General features: G+C 42.4%; 1 protein-coding gene across 1 annotated transcript in view; it reads right to left on the bottom strand.

Annotated features, from left to right (window-relative positions):
* Window positions 1-3,454: 3,454 nt before the first annotated feature.
* ZNF830 (zinc finger protein 830) overlaps window positions 3,455-19,622 on the bottom strand; it is a 256,345-nt gene continuing 240,177 nt past the window's right edge. The window contains exon 10 of the mRNA XM_078687744.1: window positions 3,455-6,735. Coding sequence (XP_078543870.1) covers window positions 6,555-6,735 — 181 coding nt within the window. The 3' untranslated portion in view covers window positions 3,455-6,554. The remainder of the gene's footprint in view (window positions 6,736-19,622) is intronic.

Raw genomic sequence — 19,622 nt, 5'->3', positions numbered from 1 at the left:
TGTGGTGGGGATCTTGAGGTCAACATTTGTTACAATATTTTGTCCTCTGACTCATCCCCTTCATTCTTGAAGGAAACTTTGTCCTTCCTTTTCTTAGCAGCTTCTGGGGTTAGTACTGAATATAATCTTGTTCCCACTATAGTAGCCTTTCTCCATCTACAGTGCTCTTCATCCCATCGGGCATTTGCATAATTTTTCACTGCTCTACTACTCCTCCTCTGGTATTTCTCCCTCTCTTTCCCTAGCAACTTTTTTCCAAGCATTAAATGCTTCACACTGAAGCAGTCGGGGTGGCGGCTTTATCTTGTGCAATTTTGCTTTCCATTGGTCAAGAATTCTAGTTTTAAATGTCCAATATCTAGCAAAGCTCAGGCACCCTCCATCCCCGTAATTCTACTCCACTGGCAAAGCCATGCACAGGTGTTTAAATCATGTTCAGTTCAGTAGTCATAATATATGCAGGCGTACCCTCAGGAGGTGACTCTTCCCCATTGCGTACCAGAATTGTAACATCCCCTCTCATCAAATTCTTTAGTCGCTTAAACATTTAATGACGACAAATCAATCTGTAACACTATTAAACCAAATGTTATGATTTAGTTCCAATACATCAATTTCCTGTTAAACCACTTACATTCTAGTTGTTATTCTTTCACAGTTCTTGATAACAAATCCAATTGGATCCTTTCCAATCCCAGCGTGGCACTGCAATGTCACCAACCAATCACAGTGCAAAAACACACCAACAAACCAATTCTAGTGTGAAAGACTATGACGCACAATCTCACTCCTGACAGCAGCATACCCTCCTTTACAATATTCATCATACTCGCACACTGTAATTAGCAACTTTTAAAGCACCTCATTGTTTGCTCCACTTAGGAACGAAGTGTTACAATCAGCCAAGAATATACATCACAATCGCAAGTGAAATCTCGACCAGCGTGAAATCACCTTAATCAATGTAGTACCCACAGTTTGCGTATTTAGGTTCGACTAACACCGATCAACGTTTACCAGTCATAACACCTTTAACTCTATGTTACTGGTGTAGGTGATGGTGCCTCACACATCACACATCAATCCAGCAAACCCATTTTCAAATTGATTTGAAATAACCCAGGATCTTTCCACTGCAACAAGCCTGAAATATTAAATCAATTTCTTCAACAACTTATCAATACATCCTCTCACACACTCACTCATCCAAATGAAAAATGCAACCACAACTACAACACAATTGCCCTATTAATACTCACACTTTCAAACCGCAACCACCTTCAAATACTGCCTTGTCAGATCTCAAGTTCTTGACACTGGATTCAGGAATAAGGGATTTTAAGTAAAGTTTTGGGTATCTATTTTATCTCTCCATTTAGGGTGTAAATCATTCCTCTGCTACCAGATTTGATAGCGCAGAAAATGTACAGTCTTACCCATAACTTTCTACAGAGAACTCCAACTTGGCGCCAACTCCATCTCTTGGTCGACAGATCTCTGCCACAGTGTTAGAATGAAGAGCAAATCAAACATCATCAACATACACCAATTTAAAGTTTAGTCAATGATGAGAGGGTTGGTTATATTTCATAAGTTATATTTCTCATTAAGAGATTAGTAATAATTGTTTTTTTCATTCAGATTAATCAGATACATCCAGTGACAGAAACAACGAGAAGAAATTTAGTTAGAGGCAGCATGAAAAATAACAGTGTGATCCATAAAGGAAATTTATTTTATTTATTATTACATTTATTAAGCGCACAGCTACCCGGAGGTTTCCCGGCGCTAAAGCAAACTGATCGGTGAAAAGAGGGAGGGACATTAATTGTTAAAAAGCCATGAAATAGTCCCTATCTTAATCTAAAGGACCTAACCCAGCATGAAACCCATAAAGAGTTCTGGTTTTACGCTCATGGCAGTATGTTTACAAATATTTGCTCTTAGAGTAGGTAGAACTTGCTCCCAGGAATTCCAAAGTAAGTCACTCTTACTCACAAACAGTTCTTTGTGAATCAGACTTTAAAGAGTAGCTATTCTCCACCAGAGATAGAGGTATTCTCAATTGAAGTAGCTATTGTCTGAAATCCACATGACCATCCATGAGAATCTACTATATGAGTTACACCTTCTCGGTTAAACTGCATGTTCCTCACAGCTCATCTCACTTGTCCCAAAGGTCCTGCCCATGTGGCTGATCTCCAACACATGCCTTGGTCCTGCGTCACCATAGCAAACTACTGGCACACTGTACACACCTCACTGACCACTGCCACAGAACTTACAACACTAAATTCCTGGGAGGCTACAGCCCTATGTATTTTCCCAGGGCAGAAAAGCCACAAGGTACAGACACGCTTTACCAACCTTGCCATCCTTCTGGATAAACCTGTCCTTACCATGCACTGGGAAGCTCAACATCCCTCGGCTCTGCCCCAGTGGCACAAGGCGCTGCTTCGCTAAGGAGAGGGCAAACGCTCCATACTACACTGGGAAGAAGCCAGACGCTTACACCAACGCCCTATAACTGCATCCTGAGACACTATGCTTATGCAGTTTTCGGAATTGATCAATGAAGACTCCCCTCCCTCACCCTCCTAAACTCTACAGTCTCCAGTCCTCAGGTACCTCCAGGGCCCCTCCCTTACCCCCCCTCCTCCAGGAAATATAAAAACACACCAACTGTCATTTTATCAGAGACTGGTTCACTATTCGCTCACCCTTCTCACACAGTATCGTCCAAACTGAAACTCCCTTCACTTCCTTTAGTATCATCTCAACAAACCCGCTCATGACCCCCACCTCTGAGTTACCCCCATCCCCCTCGCCCCCCCCCCAGAGTTACCCCATCCCTCTTCAGAGACCCATGCCCATTCCTAGCCTTCCGTGCTCGTTGCCGGAGGCCCCATCTGTTACTTCCTATTGGGTCCCTTCGATCCTAGAAGGACATGCAGGAGAACATTAAGTTACAACGCCACTACACAGAAGCACGTAGCTCAATGATTTATTAATCACTAATTACACCGAGCTAATACACTCATTCTTAGTTGTATACCTATGCACAAACTGAAATTGTACACCAGATGATATTTGTCGATTTCCCTTTTGTACTGTTACTGAATCTTATATTCTTTTTTTAATGCAACTGACATAGTAATGTATCTGACAGATGCTGCTTGCTTTTGTTTTGAAACCTGGTCTACTTGGAGAGGCTAAATTTAAAAAATACAATAAAAATTGTTTTCAATGAGAAGCTACTATAGGAGGTGAAAAGCCCACTTCAAAAACGTATACAGCTATCAATTAGTTATTAAAACTGAGAACGTAAAAAAAATATGCAACCAGAAAAGTAACATCTAAGGAGTACATTATGAAATCACTAATACTCAAGTCTGAGTGAAGGACACAGATGTCCTGGACTAGCAACCGGTTCACAAGCAAACATCAGTCGATATGTGGTATTTTTTTATTTCAAAAAGTTTTATTAATTACATACTTGGCATAAAAGCTCTCTTCATTGAAGGTCTCCATTATTTAATATGTACACACTTTCCATGTATCTTGTGTGCTGTGTAGGGGGAAGGATATAAATAAACAGGTGATAGACCTAAAACATAAACATCTTTAACTTTCTTTATTTTCAATTTGGTGGACTTTAGTGCAACCTAAAAAAGAAGTTTGTACCCATTTCCCCAAAAAAGCTTGTGGTCTCTTCACCTCTGTGAAAACAAAGGTTATCCCCAAGATGTGGACTCTCAGATTTGATGGGAGTCCGACAGATTTCCTTTCTGATGGCATGAAAAGGGTACCATTAGTTCCTCAGGACCAAGATCAAGAGAAATCAACACCTTTTGAGTTCGATTACCACACTGTGCAACTGACCTCTGCATTAGAAGTCTAAATGTTCTTTTAATACCCACCTGCTCTTCACATCCCTCAGGATATATTATTGGGAACACGTTTCACCGTATCAGATATTCCAACTAGTGATTCTATAACCCTCAGAATTCTAGCTTTCTTTTTAATGAGTGGAGCAACACCTCATGAGATCTGCAGAAAGACATCTTTACTCAATTGTTTCCTGTCACTTCCATTTTGTTTCCGAAGTTTGAGACCTGCAAGCACATTTTGGCGTGATTATTTACTGGCCAAGATTATTATGGTGGGAAAATAATTTTGCATCTCAATTCTGCAACGACAAATACTTGAGGAATTTCTTGTTTAAAGCACATAGGGAGGCAATCAATTAACGTTTTCCCAATCAATTCAAGGATATGTTCATGAAGGGGTCTAACCTAACCTCTCTTCATTACATGATGCTAGGGTCACTGAAGTGGCCTTAAGAAAATGCAATGCCAAATTTTGATTTGCTTTCGGTCACATTCCCAAATGGGTAGCTAAATCTCGTTCATGAGATGCAAAGCGTGCAGTTTGAGAGCTACTGAAGTATGAAGTAAATCTGTTCTGTGGTGGTGTCTAATGCTGCTATTGGTGCGCAGATTCAGTGAACGTTGGAGTTCCTGTATATATATTATTTAAGCTGTTCTGGGGCCTATCCCTGTTCTCTTGCCCTTAGATAAAACCCGTCAACATACACCAGAAAGGCTCCAGTTCGGCCACAGCACTCAGTCATGATTCTGCTCCTGCTCACATTTGGGCAGTTCTGAGCCTGAAGTCAGCCCCATGTTGCAAATGACTAGTCAAAGCAGAATGTTGGTGTTTGGCCCCTTCACTTGCTGAGATAATGAATTCACCTTCTTGCAACTGTATACAGACACCACAAGGAATCTTCTCCAGAAAGCTCCTACGATGTACCTCGTAGAGGCCCTAATATCCAAGTTAGACTGCCTTATTTGCTCGTAATTAGTCAACAATGAAATTCTCCTTGCCATCACAGCAAGAGAAGAAGGTACAGAAGTGTTGAGCAAGGTTCAGGGAGACGCAAGACATTCTGCAGAAGGATTTGCTGTGCTCCCTGTTCCTCATCAATTGTAGCCTAAATACATAGAGAGTGTATTCCTGTTCTAAGTTCGTAATTGAATGATGTTGGCTGAATTCTTTACAAGCAGGCCATTTTTCTATTTTGGAGTGAGATAGTCATAGCTACCAATTTTCAAGAATGATGTAAAATACAATGTTAAGAATGCACCCAGCACCTACTTAGCAACCTGGGCCCTGTATTAAATAGATGGCAAATAGTCCTCATTTGTGCCACGGTGCCCCTTTAAAAAAGTGCCCTTGACTTGATTGGGACGGTGCGCTCCATTGCGATGAATACACTGCCCCCAGGGAAGCTGCAAACTTGATTTAGTGAAATACGGAGCGGCTGCTTCCAAGCAGCTCTGTGTTGTTTCTGTGCAGGCATCAACCCAGCAGTACTTTAAAAAGGGCACAGAGATCCCCCTGCAGGAGGGTGCAGCGAGTGACTGCATCCACTTGAAGGAAGATGTCTGGGGAGGGCCCATAACTTCCCCCATCCAGAAGGCATCCCTCGGGGACGTACTTACAGCGCACCACCTTTTTGTGGCGCAATGTCACCGCACCCTCCTAAGGCATTATTGCCTAAAAGCACCCGCGTCTGTAATATGGCACTGGTGCAGGGGCAAAGTGATTCCATTATTTGCATGGGGCCACGCTAATGAGGAAACACCCTCCCACATTACTAATATCTAATGCCCCTTCTGTAATACCAAAGAGCCAAGAGGAACACAAAGCTGGCGCACACACCTATTATGCACCCGGGGAACTTTGTGAAATACAGCCCTAGGTCTCCCAGCTTGTGTTCCAAGTGCGTGTACTTGGACTGTGCTTGGGCCAAAACCTTTGAATAGACTCCCTCTTAAAACCATGGTTCTCTCAAATCTACTCTCACTCAAAGCTTACCTTTTGCATCTGTCTCTCATTCAACTAAGTATTCAGTGGGGTCCCATCACATTCTGTTAGTCCGAAATCACTATGCTTAAATTGCAATTTGAGACAATTCAGGCTGTTTTGTGCATCTTACAAGGTACAGGCCACAAATTGACAGCACAGGTGTCAACATATCTATGACGTAAGTGCAAACAGTCTACTGGGAAAATGTGGCTCATCTCTGGTTCATTCATTGCATACAATAGCCAAAACATTCAATAAAATACAAAAATGCACACTGCATCACTTCGGCTGCAAAAGCACTCCTCACCTTAATGATGTAACAGAAAAGTGACCCCAACATGTCCGAAACATCCCATATTATGTTGTTCATTTTTCGAGACTGGGTAGAAACAAATAGATTAGTTGTTGGACGTGTGTTGACTTGTTCTGCCAGGACTGTTGTTTTCAGGAACTTATCTATGATACATTTGGAAACAAGTATTGCCCTGTAGGTGAAGAACTGACCTCCATGTAACACAAAATACGGATTATCGAGAAAGTTTGGGAGAACAGATTGCGTTTCATCCCTCTGTACGAAAATGTCTCCTGCTCTTCAGTGACAAAGGATGACTGCAGAAAGATCTAGGAAGCTAACTTTTAGTAAACGCAGTGCTGCAGACTCGCAGTCTCAATGGAAACATTTACAACAACGCCCCTTTAACTCGCCAGTCTTGGGACAACAGAACTTGCAATTCCCCATCATCACTTCCGCTGTCACGATCGTCTTCTTCCCGAGCAGCTCTAGATTTCATGGCACCCAGGAAGGCGTCTTTCAACATTTCCTGCCGATTTCGTAGCAGCTCGATACGACGGTAGCACTCCCTGCAAAATTTAAAATCAGTGAGTTGATTAATATTCATCCTCAGGGAATTTTTTTTATATGTTAAATAGAAGTTACGTACATGTAAGGATTTCATTCGTGGATTCATAATCTCACGATAATTCCCTCAAAAAAGTCCACGTTCAATTACAACGAAAACTAAAAGGGTAGGGAGGTGTGGCCTAGTGTAACTGATTCACTTTAGTTCGGTTTTCAGGAATAAGACAGAGAGTCAAGCTCTAACCAAGGAAGGTGAGCTGGTCGATTATGAATACAGGAGAGAAACCAACGCAGGAGATCTATTTTAATAATTATATCAGATTTCCTTCAGCAGCAGGGGATTATCTGCGGATTCATAATCTGCAAATATATTTAACACCCATACCTCACTAGTACGGAAACTGTAAAAGGGACAATGAGGAAAACTTACTTTAATTAAGAATTGGTACCGGATTCCAAAATCCAATTGGTAATGGACACAAAAGGTGAGCACTTGTCTCCAAGTTGAAGTTCGACAAATAGCAGCTAATGGGGTACTTCAAAGAAAGCTGCAGTCAGTCACCACTTTTCAGAAAAGAAAATCGACCTAATTTAAAATTTAATTTTCATTTTTTATTTTTTTATTTAATAATTTAATAAAAAAAAAAATTCTTCCTCGGAAAGGTCTTTTACTGATAACACAACCGTGTAAAGATCACAATCCATCTCGGAAGGTGTCTAGACTCTTTTAAAGTATTTTTTGCTCTCCAGATGAGGAAGGATTGAGTGACCAGGTGAGTGTGTATTTGCGCAGGTATGTCCTGTTCAACTGGAGTAGATGAATTTTGGAAACATTAGGAAAACTTGGAGCTAAACTGAAATGAAACTAGCACCAACATAGGCAAATACCAGAAGCGTGTGTTATGAAAACTAAATCATTGAAGGAAAACCTAAAATCATTCATCCAGTGAAAGAACGTGAATTTCACTCACCCTTCCTGTAGACTTCGAGTATACAAATAAGAAAAGCCACCTGTAAGTCAATTATTTGGCTTCAAATCAATACTCGAACCCAGTGTAGTTAAACTTTGGATAAAGTTAACTGCCACACTGCAACTGTGTCCTGACCCGAGGACATTTATTTTCAGACCTTTGAACAAATCTTAGACAACTGGAATGTTGAGAAATTTACCATTTAGGGGGATTACCGATGGGCAGTAACAGTTGAGTGTTGAACCTTCATATCTTCAAATCAACCACCTGACTTTGGAGAGTAACGCACATAGGGTCAGAGGGATGAGAAACTCTCAGCGGTGAGCAGCAAGACTTACTCCCTTGTAGCCCCATTTTTCACCCACGCTCTCTGGGTCATTAACCACACTGAGAGGCGAGTCAAATGATGCAGTGCTTCTGAGTCCAAGGCTGAGCTTCTTTGTATGCTCTGTGACTCGATGGCAACAGGTGCTTAACTGGAGAGAAGGCCCTCTTGCTTAATGAGCATGGGAGGCCATCTTGAAAGTTGGAACAGATTGAGCCTGAATTGAGACTCAAGCTTACATGAAACACCATACCAGGAGTCTGCAAGAATATTGATTATGGAGAATAGCTCAGAGCCGGGGCCTATGCACATGGAGAGTATACCTGGAAACCCGAAGGTGGGATGCCAACGTAATATTAAAGTAAATGCACTGTAATTGCAGCAGGGAGTGCCTCCGTTGGTCTCAGTCGGAAACTTGGGAATCGAGCAGAGCAGTGAGCGCGGGTATATTTGAGACCTGAAAGTACTACTACGTACCTGTGTTGGATGTGATTATTCAATGACATTGCAACAAATGCTCTAATTAACTGAAATAAGGGTGCATTAGAGTCCTGATTTTGGCCTGTATGACGTTAAGATGTACATTTATGCCACATTGCTTCATCTGTATGCTCACAAAAGATGTGTGAAGGAAACAGGTGGTTTGACATTTGTAACTCAGCTGAATGCTTGCCTCTGTTTGTGTACTGAAACTTCACCAAAGTTTCCCAACTTGCAAACATGTAGGTGGAACACATATAACTGATGTTTCTGGGTGTCTGATGCTAAAGTTGTCAACTTGCTTGCCTTGTGATTGCCAACTGACCTCAGCTATGTTTAATCCCCAGCTTATTCTTCTGCTTCAAGGATGCTCTGGGTTGATCCAGCCGGCTTTCTCTATCTCACCCTGCAGCGAGTGTCTATGAAGACAATTTAACTTGCCTAACTACTGCCAGCAAAGAAATTAATGATACCATGTGTGAAGGCCCAGAATCTGGCACCAACATGTCAACTATGAGAATTAATTCCGAACATGCATTTGCCTGGTATCCTTCAGGAGTTTCTCCCTGCTACTGTGTTCTTGAGTACAATCCATGAAAATAGCATGTCTGCACCTGGAAATGAGAGAGCGGTTGTCGGAGGATAAAGGGGAGAGTCTGGGGGAGGGTGGCAGGCGATGAACGTATTTGAGTTCAAAGGCAACGTGGAGGTGTTAAATATTGGACGGATTTGTTAGCATGAGCTGAAAGCCATTTTGTATTTCTGGCAGCCATTTTGTTTGCCATGTGCTGCCACGTGCTCACCATGTGCTCTGTCCTCCCTCAGTGTTGACTGCTCTTGTAATCTGACTAGAAACGAACTATATTTAGCATCTTCCACCTTCGCACATGCCCAGAAGGGCCTAGCTAGTAGAATGCACCTGATTCTCTAGTATAACTGTCAGGCTATTTTTGCTGCTGTATGGAGAAGTAACTCTCCTCCCACTTTGTTGAGCAAGCAGATCTTGTATGCCCATCTTAGTCATTTTTGCATGCTTACATGGGCCAGGACTGCCCCTTGGCTTATGATGACTATGTAACCCTAAGCATATATAAGGCCTCTGTTTTCTGCACTCCTCAGACTGCCTCATTCAGTTGCTAAGGCTTCTGTGTGACGTAGTCAGACTCATTTGAGGTTAATAAAGATGTAACTTTTATATTTCAGCTTCTGTGCCAATTTCTTCTTTGTTGGTTTAAAAGGACCAAGTATCAGTGGGGCCCCTAGGAAGGTTTCCTGATTTCTTCAAATGGCGCCCGTGGGGCTCATCAGAGAAGTGGCTATCTGAGGGAGTGATCTTGTCAGGAGACAGAAATCTACTGAGGAGGACAGGACAGGATTCTACTAAGGAGGTACTCTGTGCACGGAGATTCTGGGGATTCTCTGTCTCTGCAGCCCAGTATATTTCTGATCTTCCTGATTTTGATCCTCCACATGATGTCACCCCTGACTGAGAACCTTTTTGGCGTGAGTATTCTAAAAAGACCGTTGGGTCATTCAGAACTTGGCAGTTAGAATTTGGGCAACCATTTGTTTGGTAAGAGTCGTTCTGCGGCACTTGCTGTTGGTTTTGATGCCTTTGATTGGTAAGGTAGTTTAGTAACACTTACTGTGGCTTAGATTTACGTTGGCTAACTTTTGATTAGTATGCATGTAATATGTAAATTGCAATTTATGTAGGCAGGTAATGAGGAGATTTTTCTCTGTTTGACTTTGTTTGAACGGCGCAACGTACGAAGAGTACCTTAAGCACTACTTTAATTATAATATTTGCATATTTTGCAATATTTTTGGCATGCCTGTTTCAAGCACACATCGAAGAATGTGTTGCTTTTTGGAGGTACCATAGTGAGTTGTGAATTAAATTAGTCGGCTCCCTTGAGGGAATAGCTAGACAGGTTTAGGTATAAAAATATATTTCTTCCTTGGTGATTCTGTATCCCTATGGAATTCAAATATGGACAGAATACAGACAAGGATCCTTTTTCTGCGCAATTTTATGAATGGAGATATGCAGAGCGATTTTTTGGTGTTCTGCCAGCCAAAGCTCATAGTCGGTTTGGAACTTTGCTGATTCTGTTGCCCTGTGTTCTCGTGCAGGAGGAGACTGCCGATTTGGACCCTTGGACACCGTTGGAAGACCGGGACTGCGAGGCCCATCAGGCTGTGCGTTTCAACAGCCCACACACCTGCCGCCTCTTCCCGTGTCTCCTCCCCTCTGCTGTCTCTGCTCACCGGCCCCTTTAAACACGACTCGCGGCCCCCGCTCCGCGGGAGCCGCTCGTAGTCGGTTTGGAACTTTGCTGATTCTGTTGCCCTGTGTTCTCGTGCAGGAGGAGACTGCCGATTTGGACCCTTGGACACCGTTGGAAGACCGGGACTGCGAGGCCCATCAGGCTGTGCGTTTCAACAGCCCGCACACCTGCCGCCTCTTCCCGTGTCTCCTCCCCTTCAACTTGCCCCCTGTATAATAAGTGGCCCAATCGCGCGTGAGCGGGACGAAGGCCGGGACGAAGCCCGGACAAAGGGCGGACAGTCTTAGACAGTCCGAGACTGGCCGCGACTGGACTGGGCCGAACACTCTGTTCCTGCTAAGACCGTGGCTGTTACCTGTAGTAAGACTATATTGCCTTACTTTACTAAATGTTACAGAGGACTATTGTCGTATCTCCCAGTTTGAGTACTGTATATCCTGTGTTACAAACACCCAACACATTTTGAGCGCCAACTTCTAATTGTTTAGCATGCCGAAAAAAATAGTTCCTACCGCGTCCAATACGATGGATAACTATATGGTTCAGATGGTAACGAAAATAAATAGTGAGAGGCGACAGTCATTAGGATTGAGTCACTCTCCAGTTCTCCCCCCCCGAGCCCATCTCCATCATCATCCTTATTGGTAGACACATCACTGCAGGCTACTACTAGTAGTGACGCTCTAGAGACTGATCCTCATGACAGTGGCAAGCATGATCGAAGTGCACCCCTACTGGCTGACCCAGAAGTCGACCTCGTAACTGACCCGGAAAGAGATGATGACTCTGACCCTGAAACACATGTCCATGTTATAGAAGGGAATCTTTCATCCCCAGAGCACACAACTAGGGCAGTCAGAACTTGTAGAAAGACCCAGCCCAAGCGTGGCGGGTTACGGTCAGGGTTGAGGAGGAAAAGGGCTTCACCACCACGGAAAGCTAAGGATAAGAGTATGGATGTTGGGGAGGACAGTGCAAAGCATATTAAGCACATTGTGGATGATGAGCTATTCCTTAGGATAGCTGATATGGTTGAGTGTAAAATTAAAGCTATTATTAAACCAATGGTGGCCAAAATTGATAAGCTCACTGCTGAGGTGAAAAAACTGGGTGGGATTCAGAACAGGGTTGAGGGGGAGGTTGGTAACATAGTAACCCTAGTCTCAAACCTAGTAGGCATAACTGGGGAGAACGGTGTGAGTGTGGCAGAGGTAGGGAGGAGTATGACAGCAACTATCCCCCCAGGTCAGGTATCAGTAAATACAGACAACCACCCAGTAGCGAGAGAGGATGCTTTGCTAATAACAACCGCACCACCTGTACCATGTCAGGAGATAGATTCTCCCCAATTTATAGTAGAAGCTTCACCTCTGGTGCTGGTGCTGGTAAATGTTCCACCCTTGGTAGCTGGGCAGTTAGAATCCCCAACATCTCTCTCTAGCAAGGCGCTACACTGGTTGTCAGGTAATATGCCCATGGCTCCAGGAGGGAAACAGCAGGTAGCAGGGGAGATTAAGACGGCTAGAAGGGTAGCCTGGATAGGGAACAGACCGAAAAAGTTCAAAGGAGACTGTGTAGTGGTGAACTTTTCCAATTCGGATGTGCTCCCTAATGTTCTGTCAAATATACTCCCCCCTCAACGCAGGAGTGGCACTGTTGTTCCACTCACCCTACATTTTTTTTATGGGGAGCAGCAGAATGTGACTTATCCTAAGACTCCAGGGCCAAGGTGGGACATCGCGACGAACAGATGGGGTGGGAGTGTGGGTGCTCCAGCCAACGAATGGGGGATTAGCCTAGGAAATCGATTTGGGATCCTGTCAGGCGTAAATGATTGCGACTGACTTAAGAGGGATTGCAATACGGCCCTTATTACATTAACTAAGGATTGTGGAATGGGTGATATTGTAGCTTCGAGCACTGCCCTTACAAGTGACATCTCCATGCCCCAGACCAACATAAGGGGTGAATGTAATATCTTAGTGGATTTGGAAGGGACAAATGGCCTAAATCAATTATTTGATTTCATCGCTGACGATACAGCAAAAAATAATATTGATTCAAATTTTGAGGTACTAGATATTAGTCTATGCGGGGGTACACTACCCAAAGAGGGCAGGGTCAGCGTCGACCCTCGCATTATATCCAATAGTATTAATCCTCTCGCCCAATCCACTTTGGTATCATGGAACGTGGCAGGGCTGAGAAACAAGGTAACATCCCTGGACTGGCTAGCCTTTTTGGATAATAAGGATATAATCCTCCTTCAGGAAACATGGCAGGTAACCCCGGAATTTAAGGAAGGATATTTACATTTTTACACTTCAGCCATACCTAGCTTACGGGGGAGATCGAAGGGGGGTCTGTTGACATGGGTCAAGCAGGATAGTAGATATTCTGTCACTCAGTTGGCCACAAACAGCCCAGATATTCTGCTACTCAAATTTAAAAGTGTTGATTACAAGGACCTCTTTGTCTTTAATATCTATTCCAGGGGGCTCCCTGGTGGTAAACCCACCGAAGCAGTTGATCAGCTAGACACTCTCCTTGAGCGCTATTGCACAAAAGGCAACATTATTGTTGCAGGAGATTTTAATTGTTGCTTTGAACCCCTAGACAGCAATGATATGGACCTTACAGTGGAAGAGGACCACATCTGGAAGATCCCTCAGCTGACAATACCACCCATTAAAAAATGGTCAGAGGCAGCACTACAACTCAAAGTCCTATCTGTGGAGCACGGGCTACGTGCCACTAACGGAAGGATGGGTTCTGATAAACAGGGCGCCTCTACCTTTAACAACGGTATTTCTCATAGCCGCATAGACTATATTCTTACAAACAAGGAGAACTGGTCTAGTATTGATGATATGCGGATGGAGGAACGGGTAGAGAGTGATCATGACCCATTAATCTTGTCATTTAGATTATTCGAGTTATCTAAAAGTGAAGGCTTGAGTGACTGTGTTGAGATAGCCCTCTCAAACAACTATAGACAAATAAGATGGGCTAACTGCGTTATGAATGAGGAAGGTGTTGCTGCTATGAGGGACTTGACTGTCCAGGCTATAGTGGAACTAAGGAACAATTCCACTGTGCAGGCAATCATATCAAATGTTAGTCAGATCCACGACAGTTTTTTTTTAATCAGTTAAGATCTTTCTTCATCAAAAAGGTGACTAAAACACAGAGTAGGCCAGTGAGGAAGGAGGACCAATGGTATGGCAAATCCTGTAGGGTTGCATATAGGGCTCTATCAGATGCAGTAAAAACCAAAGATATAGCTAAGATCAAGACTGCCCGAGTCATGTATAAAAAAACGCAACTTAAGGCAAAAAGTGACTGGGACAATGAGTATTGGAAGGAGCTCCCGAGTGCTAGCAAAGAAAGGTCTATGTGCTCCTTTTGGGATATGGTCAAATGGGGAAGGGGATTAAAAGGGGTGAACCTACTAATTATGTTCCACCAAATGCTTGGGTCTCTCACTATGCGTCCCAGTTTACCGCTGCGGAAGATGAGGGAGAAGAGCGTGAGGCTCTCCTAAAAGCAATTGAGGGCGCAAACCACCTTTCCTTCACCAAAGCTGATATCACTAAAACTTTGAACAATATCCCAAAAGCAAGGGCACCAGGCCTGGACTCCGTTCCAGCAGACCTTTTTATGCATGATAAGGATCTGTGGGCCTCTTACATCCACTTGTTAGCTAATGGCATTGCGATGGGCTCACCAACACCAGAGTCCTGGAAGGGTGCCGAGATCATCCCAATCTTTAAAAAGGGGGAGTGCTCGGACCCAGGAAACTATAGGCCCATTAGCCTTATAGCTTGTATACAAAAGGTGGTGGCAAGGCTCCTACTGCAGCGTATCCAGGGTTGGATAGAGGAAAATGATATTTTGTCGCCCTTACAGGCAGGGTTCCGTAGCCATACCAGTACGATCGATCAAGTTTTTAGATTTGTTTTACTATATTGGCGTGTAGTGTTACTGGGGGGGGGGTATGCTCTTTGCAGCTTTCGTTGATCTTAAATCAGCGTTCGATTTGGTGCCTCGTACTAAGCTGTGGCCAGCCTTACAAGAACAGGGTATCCCATTGGATATCCTGTCACTCCTAATCAGACTGCATGAAGATAATTTTGCTCGAGTCCGCTGGAACCAACAGGGAAGCGTAACCGACAAATTCCCCATCGCAAGGGGGGTACGCCAAGGGTGTGTACTTGCCCCTACACTCTTCTCATTATACATCAACAGGGTGATCAGCTATTTTGAAAAGCAGCCAACTGATGCCCCCAAGTTGGATGGCAGGCTGATCCCCCTGTTGATGTTCGCTGACGACACGCTATTAATCTCTAAGACACAGCAGGGCCTCCAAAAGGCCGTTGGAGTCTTTAAAGCTTTCTGTAATGACCATGGTCTTGTCATTAATACATCTAAAACAAAGTTCATGGTCTTACACAAAAGCAAACATGCCAGAGGGAAGGTGGTTATGGGTGGGGTTCAACTGGAGCAGACCCAAGTTTTTAATTATCTGGGCATAACCTTATCATCCAAACTAGACTGGAAACAGCACACCAACCAGCTGGTTACGAAGCACGCACAACTGACAGGAGCACTCACAAAGGAATTTTATCTATCTCACACTAGGCCAATTACCCCGGTTTTAAAGATTTATGACGCCAAAGTTGGAGCAGCAGTTCTTTATGGGGCGGAACTGTGGGGACTCAGTAACTTAAAAAGGCTGACGGGTGCGCAAAATAAATTTCTGCGCAACATCACAGGTTTACCGGCTTCCACTCCATTGATCCCTCTCCACTATGATCTAGGGTCACATGGCCTCGAGGATATGGCCAGATATAGATCGGTTGCCTACTGGAGGAGATTATGGGTTACCCCCGAACTCTCCCAGTATGCACGGGCCTTCCTCGATGTGAGAGATTCAGATAAGGCTCACAAAATACTATGGATGAGGGAGGTAAAAACAATATATAAGGCCATGGGATTATCTCCATTGTGGGACGATCCGGAAGGGAATCTTTTTCCATCTAGAAAAATATTTCGAGACCTGTACTGGAACATGCTTGAGACAAATAGATTTGGTCGCTGAATTGAACCATCTTTTACGGCAGACTTCCTACAACTCAAGCATTCTCCGGCCCTTGAGGCTTATTGGGACTGGATTACCATCCCAGGGGACAGGAAGAAATATCACCAGATTAGGGTGGGGACGCTACCACTAAACGCTCTCACTGCAAAATGGCGTGGGGGACAAGGATCGGCTTGTCCCTTTTGTCCCGATCAGCGGGAAGGCATTGGGCATGTTCTCTTTGCCTGCCCAGAATACAAGGTGCCTAGGAGATCCTGGTTAAAACCTATTTGTGTACAGTTAGGTCTCAAAACGGGTTGTGAGGCTGTCAGGATCTTACGAACTGAAAACTCCCAAGCCGTAGTTATAGCTATGGCTAAATTTCTCCATTGGATGTGGATAATTCGGGCCCGTAAAATGAGCCTACAGTAATCTTGGCCTATGTTAGATGAGATTGTAAAAAGTACCTAGTGAGTAATGTATTTAGTGATGAATTTTAAAATATATTTTTCTCTTAATGAATGAAATGAACTATATACTTATGTTTCTTTTCTTCTTTTTTATTAAAATGTATTTAATGATTGTAATCTAAGGGCTCAATGTTTGGCGATAGGCCAATAATAATTGTAAATCAAGGGTTGAAGTAATGAATTGTGGATTTTACTAGCTGTCAACGAAGGGCAATTTTAAAATTTAAATTGTAAAAGCTTTCTTGAAAATGGCTAAGGTTGTAACTGTCTTTTATGATTGAAAAAAATCGAAATAAAGACTTTTTGATTTGATTTGAGTTTATTTTGGCTTCTTGGAAATAAAACAGTCTGTTAGGCTGTTTTTGCAGTCTTTTGGAACACTATTGAGAAGCGCTTCATGTAAATATGACTTACAACTAGTATTTACAAATGGTTTGATTTAAGTACAGTCTGTGGGCTGTCCTTTGTTTCTGTCTTAAGTGTTGATCTGTGGGTTAAATGTGTGTTTAAATGTCTATGTGGTTCGTGGTTTTACGTTGCAACTTCTGTGAGTAAATAGCGATTGCGCTCTTTGTGTAAGGATTCCTAGCCTTAAGCGCGCTGTATTATGTGGTTCTGAGTGTATAACCCCTTCTGTATATGTCTGGAATGAGCTCAACGTGTGTGTTTGTGTTTTTTTTTTGCTGTCATCAGTCTGTTATGCAAAATGTCATTTAATTAATATTAAATAAAAATTAAATAAAAATCCAGAAATTAATCATATGATATGCTAAATAACTATGTTATTATTAAATTGATAAGAGTAAGCAATTATGCACATGTACAAACTGCCAATGCTTAAGAGATAAAAATAAAATTCACATTCAGTAGAAATAAAATAGGCCTCAAAAACGAAATTGTGTGTTTTGCAATAAATAATCAATTATAAAGCATTTTCCTTAGATACATTGTATTAGATATTAACAGGCAAACACTTCATCTGAGTAAATGTTTGCTGAACTAAACACATATTATAGAACATGCATTGAAATGCCTCAGTTTTAAATAGACTGTTCCCAAGTTTACATTTCAACACTAAGAAAAGTTTTACTACAGCTGTGTTTTTACTGCTGCTAAGCAAGCAGCTGTAGTTTTTGTAGGCCACCGAGAGACAGGGATGTTGATTCAGCCAGGATTTTGCAGTGCTAGCATGGTGTAAAATCCTGCATTTCAGACTGCTGTTTTAAAGAAGTACAAACATCAGGTTCATTATTTTAGATACCAGGAAAACATTTAACTTAGGGATTTCCTTTCTTGAGGGCTTTTTACAGACACATTCTTGATTCCGATGTTAAATAATGACTGTCCTTTTTAAAAAAGTGGTGCAAAAACTTTTCATGTTTCAAGTTAGGCTTCTGTGCTTAGGCTTGTGAATGAATGCGTCTAAATATGATAGGCAAGGGATGCAGCTTGCTTTTCGAATTTGAATTTAAAATATTTATTAAGCGCAACGTTCACCATGCGGTTTCTTGGTGCTGTGGAGGCAAGTATAGCAGTAAAACAGAAGACTAATGGAGTGAAAGGGAAAAAAAATCAAATTACATTGGAAAGGCTTGAGTAAAAAGAAGGGTCTTAAGATCTTTACGAAAAGAGGAATAATGTGTGGCCAAACGCAAGTGATCGGGGAGGTAATTCCAGAAGGATGGTGCCAAAAAAGAAAAATTGGCTCCGCCCCATTTCTTGCGTCTGTACCTGGGAACCTGGAGGAGTGATTGGGTAGATGACCGCAGCTCACGGGCAGGAATATACTCTTTTAGTAGGGAAGAGATAAAGGCAGGGGCAGTCCCATGGCGTGCCTGGAAGACCATACATCCAGTCTTAAAGAGAGATCGCTCCTTAACAGGTAGCCAATGTAGTGCTTTCAGTAGGGGGTAGAGTGGTGAGAGCGGGGGAGGCCGTATACCAGTCTGGCCGCCTGGTTTTGGACCAGCTGGAGCTTCCGCAGACTATATGCCGGAATGCCGTTGTAGAGGGCATTAGCGTAGTCCAGCCGGGAAACAACCAGGGCGGACATGATTAACTTAAGTGCAGAGGGAGAAAAGAACCGAGAAACAGAGCGAATAGTTCGGAGTACAAAAAAGCAGGAAGAGACCACAGAACTAATTTGTGAATGGAGGTTGAGATGATTATTGAGTTTGATGCCCAGAGTTTTAACTGAGGAAGAAGGTGTAGGAGGGGATCCCAAGGAAGAAGGCCAAAAAAGAGAGTTCCAGGGACTGGAGGAACCACCTGTAAGGACCAATTCTGTTTTATCAGGGTTCAACTTCAGATGGTTGTGGTTCATCCAGTCCCTGATGAAAATCATGATAGACTGGAAATTAGACATAGGGAATGTGGAATTATCAAAAATGATTGATTTACATTTTTTTTAAATTAATTATGAAAAATTATTAAAAAAATAAGTGATTTTAAATTCGTTTAATATTTATAAAGCTTAATACTCATACTGTGACCTCCTAGCATTAAAATTACATTTAAGTTGTGTTGTACCGCATAATGAGGATATTTGCATATGGAATTTCACTCTGCACAGGTGTAAAAAAACTCATTTTTATAACGGTATATATGATTATTTTTGATTTCTCACTCCTGGGCTATCTAGAGAACATTTTGAGGATGACTTTTATACAAAAATATTATAGGATATTCATTTTTAAGTGCCCCAAATATCAAAGTCGAAATTGGGTATTTAAACAGCATGTTTTCTATTTAGAGCAGCTTTTAAAGTGCCTTAGGCTTCAGTAAATGCATACATTTATGTATAATACAAAAAGCTGACTTCTATATTGTAACACAAGTATATTGCACACTGCTTATAATTGAAAATATGTATCAAAAATGAGCAGAAGGTATTTTCTTAACTCTAAACTGACAAACAGAGGTTTGGGTATTCATGTGTTTTTTTTTTAGCCCTCTCAAAAGTGCTATGTACCTCCTATAACTTTGTTTATGGCCAGTAGCTACAAATAGGGGTTGATAGTGTTGACAGAAGTAAAACCTGTTTCAGGTTTCCTACTGTCAAAATGGGGGTAGGAGGCTAGCTCCTCTACAAATTAAGGCTAGGTAATGTGTATGTTGCTCTCTCCTTTTCTCAAATTTTTTTTAGCCTGTCTAAACTGTCTGTGAAATAGCAATAAGATATTGAATTGGCTATTCAGTGATACTGTTTTAAACATTGTTAGCATTAATGAAATGAATACATTCATGTTATGTTACTGCCCATCCTGTTTGAT

The sequence above is a fragment of the Lissotriton helveticus genome, chromosome 4_1 (genome assembly GCF_964261635.1).
Source record: "Lissotriton helveticus chromosome 4_1, aLisHel1.1, whole genome shotgun sequence".
NCBI classification, from domain to species: domain Eukaryota; kingdom Metazoa; phylum Chordata; class Amphibia; order Caudata; family Salamandridae; genus Lissotriton; species Lissotriton helveticus.
This window is presented reverse-complemented; position numbering and strand designations above follow the sequence as displayed.